Here is an 11,463-nt window from a genome sequence, read left to right on the forward strand (position 1 = left end):
TTATTAACTGTATACAAACTCCACAAAAAATATCTAGCAAATACTTTTTCTGGAGGAAAAATCACCAATTCACCTTCTGAATATGATCTAGCATGATTAATTGCATTGTAGCAGCAGCATTGTTTTACTACAAGAGGAGGGGAATAAGAAAATGATAAAAAAAGGGGGATTTTTTTGGTTTGAAAGTTCAAAATAGTCTTATTGGTTCTTCTATCTCGGGAACTATATTTAACCCAACAAACATCCAATTACAGGGAAGGAAAACAGACGACAAGAACAAGAACACAGACTCCAAACTCCTCGACGACCAAGCTAGGGTCGTCATCACATGCAAGCGTTCACTCGCACTAGCTAATTACTTAATTAGTCTCAGAAGACGCCTCTCTTTCACGGTACTCCAAGTCTTCAGGCCATGGAGAGCTTAGCTAGGTAGCCTTATCCCATGCATGTAACCTTACTCATGCGATCAACTTAGTTGCTAACTCGCTAACCTTACTCCTCTCATGCATGCATGCGCTAATTCCAGGTTGCTTCAAGTCTCAGACTCACTCGACAGATCGGAGCTTACGGGTTGTGTAAGCTTGATCGATCCGTCGATCATGGCATCCGGCCTCCGTTGAAGGACGAAGCCGACTTCATCTCGGCCTCCAAGGAGCTCATGTCGCTGCTGCTCTGGTGGTGGTCTCCTCTCGGTGTCGATATCCCGCGCACGATGCCGCCTCCGCCCACGCCAAGAAAGTCCCGCGTCATGTCGCCGCCGCCGCCGCCGCCGCCAGCACCACCGCCGTTGCCACCAACACCACCTCCTCCCTGGCTGAATTTCACCTCGTGCTGATCCATGTCGCACATCCTCGGATCAAACATCCCGGCGGGACCGCCGTTAGCGCCGCCAAACATCGCCGCGGCATTGACGCCGCCGCCAGCAGCCAGAGAGTTCATCAGCTCGTTCAGGTTCGCATCGTTCTGGTCCATCTGCTGCTGCGGCGTCCCCTGTCGCGCGTGCGGCGAAGAGCCCACGAAGCCCCGGAACATGGACGCCGCGCCGTTGGGGCTGGAGGTCGCGCCCATCTGCGCCGCCTTCTGGAGCAGTGCGGTCGCAGACATCTGAGGCAGCATGGGCGCCTGGTCATTGTACATTCCAGCCTGCGAAATGTGATCACCACCAACAAAGTTCCCGCCGAAAATCGCCGCCGCCGATACCTCAGAGCCACCGCCGCCTCCTCCGCCAGCTCCACCGCTGAACTGGTCGTTGCTCATCATTCCCTGGCTTGCATGCTCATGACTAGACCCCGAGCTATTGCCATTGTTGGAGAAAAAGCCCAGGTTGAAGAGGCCATGGCCCGAAGAGGCGGGCCCTCCCGCACCATTGCCCTGGAGGTCTGGGAGCTGCATGAGGCCGTGGAACGGCTTGGACTGCAGGTAGGAGTGTGACCCATTGCCCGCCTCGTCCCCGAAATCCTGCCCCGGCGCCGCGTTGAGGAAGAAGGCCGACTGGGGCTGCTGCTGAGGCGGGCGGAACGCGGACGCGCCAGAGGGCGACAGGAGGTGGTCGAGGCGCGCGGCGATGCTGCTGCTGCCTCCTCCGGCCGCTCCCCCGAGGCGCAGGAGCTCCGGGGACGGGTGGTGGTGGTGGCCGTCGTGCTGCAGGGTGGAGTTGAGGTGGGATCCCACCTGGGACAGGCTCAGCGCCATGTTGCCAGCGTTAGTAGCCCCGTAGAGGTGGCTGGTGAGGCTGCTCAGGCTCGTCGGCGGCAGCCTGGCGCTCTCCTGCGCCAGGGCGTCGCAGAAGGCCCTGTGGGTGATGAAGCTGTCCCTCCTGCATACAATAACACAACAGAAAATAATCAGAAACACGATAAACATCGACACACCACACCACCACCATCAGTCACATGTCGTCATGTGCTCTCACACCACACCACACTGCCATGGTCTCTGCTCGATCTGCAACTTAGGCCAGAGCGCAGGCAGCGCCGTCGCATGCCAATGCATGGGCCGTGCAGTAAAAGTGAACAGTAAAGTTGATGTGAGAAGAGCTTGAGAAGCCTGAAAAGCGAACAGCGCCCTGCACCGGGCTGCATGGCGACGACGCATGCATGACACGCTGGACGGGAAGGGGCGCACGCCCCGAGGCGGGCTAGCGGCATCTCGGGCTGAGATATTGTTTTCTGATCGACATGTGAGCGCTGCGCAACTGGCTGCGGGACGGGACGAGGACGGACCCGACTGTGCTACTGAATGTTGTGTTTGTAGTAGCTGGTATCCCATGCATCTGAACAGTGCCATTCCCAGTGTCCACAGCTGCTACAGCGACAGGGTGCGCATCTCCCCCTTGTGCACCAGCTAGGTCACAGTAAAAGAAAGAAACAGCTTGCAAATGTGGTGGCCGTGGTTTTTATCTCGGTTCAAGTAACATATGTTTCCAAAGGAGGAATAGGGTTTGACTATTACCGCGTGTGTACCACCACACCTTGCTGTCCCAAGACTAGTGCTAAAATTAGGAAACCGATAGTATGGGTCAAAGGTGTTGGGCATAGTATGCATCCATGCATGCATCCATGCACCACAAAGCAAGCCCAAGATCCCAGAAATCGATGTGTGTCAATCAAGGGAGAGGCCGCGCCGGGGGAAAGGAGAAATCTCATCATAGCTTGCCATGCTACGCCTCTCATAGGTTCCCACTAGTAGGAAGCTTCAAAGGAGAAAGGCTTCCAGACAAAGACATCAGACATTGTCATGCACACGAACACACACACCAAGGAGCTGCGTAGAGCAGAAAACTTTGCGGGGCTGGTAAGCTCGCCTCCCGAGGCGCCTTGACACACGAAAAAGCAAAAGCCTGCGCCAGTGAAACTTAAAAAAGCCTACCACCCCCCAAATCAAGGAGCTCAAAACAAATAATGCCAATTATTCGTACTTAGTGTACTCCACCTCTACAGTTGAATGTGTAAAAACGATCATATGGATGCATATGGAACATTACTATAGCTTCTCAACTTGGAAAAAAATACATGCACTATAGATTTATGCTCAGAGAAGAAGCACCGAAGTTTTTTTTATATCATCAGGTCTTCCCATGCAGGAACAGTGAAACAAAATTGCTCATGAATGCAACTCCTGTTGGTGTTTCCCTAAGTGCTAACTCCCCATTGGATAATTTTATGCCGAAACCATGAAAGAGAGGAGTGACCACTTGAATGAATGAATGAATGCAGCTTAAGTCCATCAATGAATGAACAGTTCCTCAAATTACACTTGCAACTAGGCTGGCGCTGCATGGGCGATGAGACATGGGATGGACATCGCGACGCATCCATGAAAAGGCGTGGGCCTCTCTCGCTGGTCGCTGCCACGGCCAACGAACGGCTCTGCCACATCTTAGCCGGGCAGCCAACTCACATGAGAAGTTTAGCTGCCTACTCTTACATGGCAGCCAAGCGATGCAGTAGAAAGAGAAAACTATGGAAGAGAGAGAGGGTAAAAGAGAAAGCCTGCATGCTGCTGACGAGTTGGACCAGGAGGAATGCGGGTCTACAGGACAGTGTAACAGATGTCTTATAGTCTGTAGCGTGTGTCTGGCTAGAGAGAGGAGAGAGAGCTTGTTTCTGGTTCCATCTTCCCAAGGCAGCAAGCTAGGAAAGGGAAAGGATGGCTTCTGGGCAGTGCCAAAGGACTCAAAATATTCCAGCCCATTTCACGTGCGAGCAGTTTCACTGTGCGCCCCTAGCTCTCTCTCTCACTCCCCTTCGTCGCCCGCGGCCGTCTCTATTGCTTTCCTTCTCAGCAGGCTAGCCAGAGAAGGAAGGAAGCAGGAGCTCGAACAACAACAATGTCGATCGACATCGACACAAGCCCAATCAAAACCCTAACCCTAAACCAAAGCAGTGCCCACTATGGTATGTACACGCAGTGCCATGCATGCAGCGAGGCCTGATCGTTTCACGTACATTCTATCTATGTAGACATCGTAGCGGTAGAAATGCAGAAGACAGTATATATATAGGTAGAAGAAGCTGGGTAGGTGTAGGGAGCAGTGGCTGGTAAGTTACCGTGAGAAGAGGGTGCCGCAGTCGCAGCGGTACTCGCGGGTGCCGCAGATCTTGGAGTGCGCCTTCCAGTCGGACTGCACGGCGTAGCGCTTGGAGCACTTGTCGCACTTCCACTTCTTCTCGCCGTGCTTGCGGCAGAAGTGCTTCTTGATGCCGGTGAGGTCGCCCAGGGCGCGGGACGGGTCGTGGTGGACGCACGTCGGCTCCGGGCACAGGTACACGCGCCGGCGCTGCACCTGGTTCGGGTTCTTCTGCTTCAGCTTCCACGGCAGGTTGTGGCCGCGGCGGTGCAGCTGCAGGTTCTGCTCGCGCTGGAACCCCTTGTTGCACACCTCGCACACGAACCGGTTCGTCGCCATCAGCGTCTTGGGCGACAGCGCGATCACCTCCGCGTCCGGGTCTGCAACCAATTCCACAATGCATTTCATCATCAAATACAGTGCATATATACAAATATGACAGTTTGCTTTGCATACAAAAAAGGTATCCCAATTGATGACTCGATACGTCATGCATAAGACAATCGACAAAATGCTTGGAAATTAAGAATGGGTGGCCATATATTTAGGGCGTTCCATGCTTGGACAGGTAGGAAGGATATATATGCTTCTAGAAGAGCAAATATTTGAGCCAGGGTCTTATTAATGAGTATATGCTGTGGGAAATTTCTTATTGTTGGAGTATTAATTTTCCTTATCTGTGAGGCGCTCGCACATGATCAATGAGTGAATAATCCCATTGGAGCTAGTAGAAATCACGGATTAATTTGAGAAGATATCGTTGCTTACTTCCCTGGGTGGGGGCAGGTGAGCTAGAGAGTAGAGACAAACTGGAGCACGGAGAAGAGAATATTTGCATGAGATTTTGGGGAAGAAAGAAGTTTGCAGGAAGTGATATAGAGAACAAAGGAATTGTCATGGATTGTGCCCTCGCTCCTGCTTGCACCTCATAATTGGGGAAAAGAATTGAATGAGCTCCAGTGGAGAGGATGACAGCTCATGTACATGGAATCTTGGAGCAAGAAAAAAAAAAGAACTATCCAACTAGTATGGGATACGGTTCTTCTTTCCTACCAAAGATAAATAAGAACTAAAAAAAAGTTGTGTTAGAAATTCTGATGAGAACACGAGACTTTGGAAGAAGAAAAAACCGGCCGAGACAAGGAGGAGCCTACTCGATCTAGAGCCACGAGTAAAGTACCCTAGTTCCTGTTCGTCACCTGAATTAATTGTCCTCCTTTCAGGTGATAGTACAGAGCTTTAAATGAACTCGTATTGATTAGCAAGGAGCGAATTGAAGGCCAAGTATCTTCCTCGAGGCTACAGCAAACTTCGAATTGAAGTAGACCCTGAGTATAGGGGAACGGATCCAGCGAACCAGGGATAGATGAGAAATTAAGGAGTTACAGTAAAAGAGTACAAGCTGGGAAATTAGGGAGTAAAATTAAGGCGTGTGTAGTAGCAAGAACAGACTGTCGCTCAATTACACACACGTCAGTTACTACAAAAAAAAAACGTGCAAATTCTCCAGCAGTACCACCAAGTATTAATTCACTACCGAGCAAGAAACAAAGCAGCAAGTAACTGAGTAAATAAAAGAGAAGATACTGGAAAATGAGTGAGAGAAAACCCCAAGTGTGCGCATGTGAGAGAAGATGCTTGCACTGTCAGGAACCAAACGATAAGACGCCAATCAGTCCAGACAAGACCTTGCAGTTAGCATGCATGACTGGAAATATTAACCAGGGTCCACGATTAGATTACCGGGTAGAGTCCTCTTCTTCTTGGCCGGTGGTGCCGCCGCCGGAGCGCCCTGGCTGGACGCAGCAGGCGCCGCGCTCCCCACGCCGGACAGTGCCACCGCTGCCAGCTGCTGCTGGTGCTGCTGCTGCTGCTGTGATATCAGCGGCTTCATCTGGTCTTGCTGGTCCCCATCCCTCATCCCGAAGAACGCCGCCGCTGCCGCTGCCGATGAATTCGATGCCATCGCCTCCCAACCTACGTCGTCACACCAACTCCGGATCGTTCTTGGATTGGCAGTGCTCCTTCTTCCCCCCTTCGCTGAAACAAAGCAAGATTTTCCATGTGAGACGTCGCAATTAAGAGAGTAAAAACTGACACTGCACAGCGCATGCAAGCAAGCGACCATGAGAGAGAGATCTGGAAGACTCTTGCTCCCCGAGGCCCGAGCTATCAAGACAAATTAAGGAGGAGAAGGACGAAGACGACGAAAGAAGTAGAACTGGTTGGGAGGAAGAGGGAGCAGATGGAAAGGCCCCAAAATTCCCTGAGCGCGTGATGGCTATACCTATCTCATATACCTTGGAACCGATCTGAAACAACAAACAAATCGACAAGAAGCCGAGAAAAACTCCAAGGCCTCGGCCGCTTAGGACCCTTCCGAGATTAACAAAAGAACAAAGTGGACAGGGAAATCCAAACAAACAAACAGTTGCACTCAAAACAAAGTAAAAAAAGAGAGAGAAGGCATACGAACAAAAGCTCGCAAACACCCACACCCACAGAACTCACATACATACAGATATTTAAAAATTTGGAAAGGAACGCAACAAGGAACTAGAGGAGGAGGAGGAAAAAAACATGGGATACCTCACTCTCTCCCTGCTAGCTTCGTCTCTTGCTTGAAACCGAGGGGATAGAAGTGGAGGAGAGGGGGCGGAGGAGAGGGCCGGGGAGGAGGCTAAGAGGGTTGTTGTCTCATTTCTTTCATCTCCTTGTCATACTTTTCTTTCTCTATCTATCTATCTCTTCCCTCCCACGCTCTTATATGCCCCCCTCTCGCTCGCTCTATAAAATTAATTGCTGAAATCTTGCCTCTGCTATTTCCCAGGCCTATGCACACCATGGAAATATATAAAAGATGGGGATTATATATACAGGCCGGAGCAGGAGAAAGGGGGAGAGGAAAGAGAGAGGGGATGGGGGCGGGGGCAAGCTCACGCAGCCCTGCGGCGTCGTGGAGCGTGTGAGGGTCGGGTCCACCGACTGCTGCGTGGGGCTTACCTCTCGCCATCTCACACGCGCGCGCGCAAGGCCTTTTCTTTTCCCCTTGGCTTTGTTTTGGTTTTCTTTAGGGGTTTATTGTTGTGCGATTGCGGCCGTGTGCTTATGTTTCGTGCCTTGCTAGCACGTTACTACAAATTAAAAGCATGGCTTTGGATCCCTGTTCACCTAACTTCTGTTAGACTGTTTTAACCTTTTTGGTGATGCTAGTTTGCACGCATGTGTTTGGCCAGGTTGTGGAACAAACATTGCCATTTCTGCGTATCACATTCCCCATCTGAACGTTTATCAGTAAGCCACAAACATAAATGTGTAAAGGAGCAAACCGGCGTAGGTACTTTTTGTTGCGCAATCTGTGGTACAAAAATGGCTATACCAACCATCGTGTATTGCTGTTTTATTACGCACAAAATTAAAGGATAATGAATGTTACATTGATATGTAAAAAATAATTAGATAGTTGTTGCGGGCACCGTTGTAAACAAGAACACTATAATCTTGGAGGGAGCGCAACAACTCGCCACTGACTGAGGAATGACCTAATGGAGAATGACTCAGGAGGCTATTCGTGTGGCGATAACACACAAGTGACATGTCACCATAGAGGACCTCGAGGTTCACGCCCCACGTGCGGCTCCCCTCTTATCCTTCCTATGCCCCTCGAGTCTCAATGAAGGTGGTGTTGAGAGCGACGAAAGAAGAGAGGAAGACCGCAGTGGGAGACAGTGCCTACTCCATCAAGATCGTGTATTGGGCCATGAGGGAGGCGGCCTACACACATCCCAGACATAGGTGGCATTGGCATGAGTTCCGGTCGGGAGAGTTGGCCCAGAGGAGCAGTCGGTTGGAGTGGTGCCGTCTCCCACATCTGTGAAGCATTGGGGGTGAGCAGCTCCTCGGACCCTTGCAGTGGCGTGGCGTCCGCGTGGTAGGGTTACGTTGCGATCCTGGGTGTAATCACGGACATCGCAATTCTTTTCCAACCAAGCCAAGTATACAGCATGCGTTGCTTGGGCTTGTAGATCGACAAAGGAGGGTTTTCTCACCCTGAAGGCCTCTTGTCCTTTGGGCTGAGCCTTGCGGTAATCCGTGCTGGATTGTTTCCACCTATGCGCTTGGGTACCTCGGGGCACAATCGGAACTTTTCGTTGTGCAATCTGTGGTACAGAAATGGCTATACCAACCATCGCGTATTGCTGGTGAATTACGTAGAAAAGAAAGAGATAATGAATGTTACATTCATATGTAAAAAATAATTAGATAGTTGTTGCAGCCACCGGTGTAAACAAGAACACTGTAATCTGGGAGGGAACGCAGCAACTCATCATCGTCTCAGGAATGACCTGATGGAGAACGGCTCGGGAGGCTATTCGTGTGGCGATAACACACAAGTCACATGTCACCATGGAGGACCTCGAGGTTCACGCCCCACGTGCGTCTCCCCTCTTATCCTTCCTATGCCCCTTGGGAGTCAATGAAGGTGGTGTTGAGAGCGACGAAAGAAGAGAGGAAGACGACAGTGGGAGACAGTGCCTAGTCCATCAAGATCATGTATTGGGCCACGAGGGAAGCGGCCTACACACATCTGAGATATAGGTGGCATTGGCACGAGTTTCGGTCACGAGAGTTGGCCCAGAGGAGCAGTCGGTTGGAGTGGTACCGTCTCCCACATCTGTGAAGCATTGGGGGTGAGCAGCTCCTCGAACCCTTGCAGTGGCGTGGCGTACGTCTGATAGGGTTACATTGCGACCCTGGGTGTCACGCACATCACCATTCTTTGCCAACCAAGCCAAGTATCCAGCATGCGTTGCTTGGGCTTGTAGATCGACCAAGGAGGGTTTTCGGACCCTAAAGGCCTCTTGTCCTTTGGGCTGAGCCTTGAGGTAATCCGTGCTGGATTCTTTCCACCTATGCGCTTGGGTACCTCGGGAGCACACCTATTTGCTCTAGCTTGTCGATCATTAGTCTGAGGATATCGGCCTCTGGCGAGGCGGTTGAGGCCTTCATCCCATTCATGCATAGAAAAAAATGCTATCCTCGGCCTCCGCATCCATCCCGTCCAGCAAGTTTCTACGGGTGTAGAGCCGCTTGGCAACCGTGTCGGAGGGATGGACCCCGGGCATGCAACGGAACCTGGATCCTTTCAAACACATCAGGGCTGGCAACGCCCCTCAATCCGGCGCGTCCCTGGCTGGCTTCCCAGCGCAACCCGGCCAGGTGTTGCAACCCGGCCAGCCGGGTGGCGCATGTTGGCCAGTTCCTATAAGACAGACCTCCATCGACAAGCGGGCATGGCCACAGTGCGCCCCCTTTACGCCGGCCCTGGCGGGCGCGTTTGTCGTGCCGACACTAGTGCAGAACATGCCTTTATCACCGGTTCGTAAGGGCCTTTAGTGCCGGTTCTGCAACCGGCACTATGGAGTGGAGACTAAAGGCCCCCCCCTTTACTACCGGTTCGGCACGAACCGGCGCTAAAGTGCCACCACGTGGCACGAGCCAGGCCCAGGTGCTGATAGACCATTAGTACCGGTTGGTAGCACCAACCGGTACTAAATGTTTGGGGGGGTTTTGGTTTTAATTTTTATTTTTCCATTAATTTTGTGTTTTCCATTTAATTCTTTTTTGTTTGCTGGTATTTTACGATACTACATATTGTACACGTTATGCATATATATAAATAGATTTTCTCGTAGAACCGATCATATATATATATATATAATCGAATGTCTCACAACCACCATTAATTATTCACATATACACATGTATATATATATATATACAATTTCTCCTACATGTTGCCTTGGTGCCTTCGGAGCACGATGACAAGTGGTTCATGGGGGCGGTAGCGGGTAATAGTATTCTCCTTTGGATCTATGACCTGGTCGAGCAAAAATCCCGCTATTTCCTCTTGAAGTGCTCGTATGCGCTCCTCTGATAGGAGCTTGTCCCGCACCTCTTTCAACTGTTAAGAAGGAGATCAATATGCATGTGTATTAGTTGTGTGACTAGATATCGACAATCATGTAAGATTTGTGAATCGTGTTCTGGCAAACGTACCCAGTCCTGTCTATCAGATCCGCTCCTTTCGGACGCCATCATGTGAATGTTCTCGCAAATGTAGTATGCACACACTTCAGTCCCCGGCTCCTGCTTCAGGGCCTTTACGACAATAGAATTTAATCAGATAATAATTAATCAAGCATTTTAATTAATTAATGGTATTGAAACAAGAATTAAAGAGATGGTAGCTAGCTAGCTAGTACTACTTAATTACTTACCTTGGGTCGATACCAACATAGCTTTTGTCGCCATTTTCCTGGAGTCACCTTGATGTACTTTGCCCAAGCCTTGCCCGCCGGCAAAGAAAATTAATAAAGGGGTTATTAAAAATAGTTCATATCAGGAAATGACGAACTAAATAGGCAGAGATATAGTTAATAATGATTGAAATAACCTGTCGACTTTCCCCTTCACGATGCTGTAGTCACTATTTTTTTAAGTAGTGAGTCCAGTACTTCAACTTTTCCTTCGTCAACTTTAATGTCTAACAAGATCCAGTGGAAGCTGCATGCGCATATGTTTGCATGTATAAATTAAGCGGGCATGTGCATAACACTAATCAAGTATAACCCTAAACCCTATACACTTATTAACATCTAGCTAGTAAGCAAAAACAGAATTTGGACAGTGTGACTCACTCGAAGTTGTAAGGAAGTAGTATATCTTTATTGCTATTGAGGCGCTTCAAGAACTCTAGCATGCATTTCTCTACATCTTGTCTACACCATTCCAATTTCCATCTGTATTCATTAACGGTATTTGGGTCAATGAACCCAATGCCATAGCGTCTAGCTTTTTTCATTTCATACATCTTCATCCTGCATAATACCACCTAAAAGAATATATAGTGAGGATATATAATTACAGGTAATTAATGATCAATCAATGAGCACTAGAGCTATCTTGAGACTTAAATTACAGAAAGAAATCACTTACAGACAATAGCAACTGACGATAGATTGTTCGAGTGCATCTTGATTGAATAACTGAAATAGTTCTGAATACTCAATGGCCAGAGCTTTCTTATGGAAGTAATGATCTTCCTCGACTTGCACCATGAGGGACTCTCGATTGGAAATCTTGGTAATTTTCATGCACCAATCATGCAATTCATACATTCTCGTTGGGAGGTTCTTGATCTCCTCGGGCTCGACCAAAGGTTGGCCCCGGACATATTTCCGTTTTATTTCCTCCTCTCTAAGCGGAGGCATGGGCTCGATCTCGAGGAGTTGTCCAACAGTGATCTTGAGAATTTCAGCCTGCATTATATGCTCCTCGGTTATTACCACATCGCCTAGCTCGGGAATGTAAACGGTTTGCCCACAATAATA

General features: G+C 49.7%; 1 protein-coding gene across 2 annotated transcripts; it reads right to left on the reverse strand.

Moving 5' to 3' along the window:
* Window positions 1-205: 205 nt before the first annotated feature.
* Window positions 206-7,078, reverse strand: LOC123054157 (protein indeterminate-domain 4, chloroplastic). 2 transcript variants are annotated; one of them, XM_044477857.1, is made up of 4 exons: window positions 6,659-7,078; window positions 5,813-6,109; window positions 4,050-4,449; window positions 206-1,816 (listed from the first exon to the last, which is right to left on the reverse strand). In XM_044477857.1, exons 2-4 carry the CDS (start codon window positions 6,033-6,035, stop codon window positions 598-600), a joined length of 1,842 nt encoding a protein of 613 aa, XP_044333792.1. In that variant the 5' UTR covers window positions 6,036-6,109; window positions 6,659-7,078; the 3' UTR covers window positions 206-597. The 2 variants fall into 2 exon arrangements, with proteins under 2 accessions (XP_044333792.1, XP_044333793.1); XM_044477858.1 differs by lacking the exon at window positions 6,659-7,078 and adding an exon at window positions 6,195-6,625.
* Between the last annotated feature and the right edge of the window lie 4,385 nt (window positions 7,079-11,463).

This window comes from Triticum aestivum, chromosome 2D (genome assembly GCF_018294505.1).
Source record: "Triticum aestivum cultivar Chinese Spring chromosome 2D, IWGSC CS RefSeq v2.1, whole genome shotgun sequence".
Lineage (NCBI taxonomy): Eukaryota > Viridiplantae > Streptophyta > Magnoliopsida > Poales > Poaceae > Triticum > Triticum aestivum.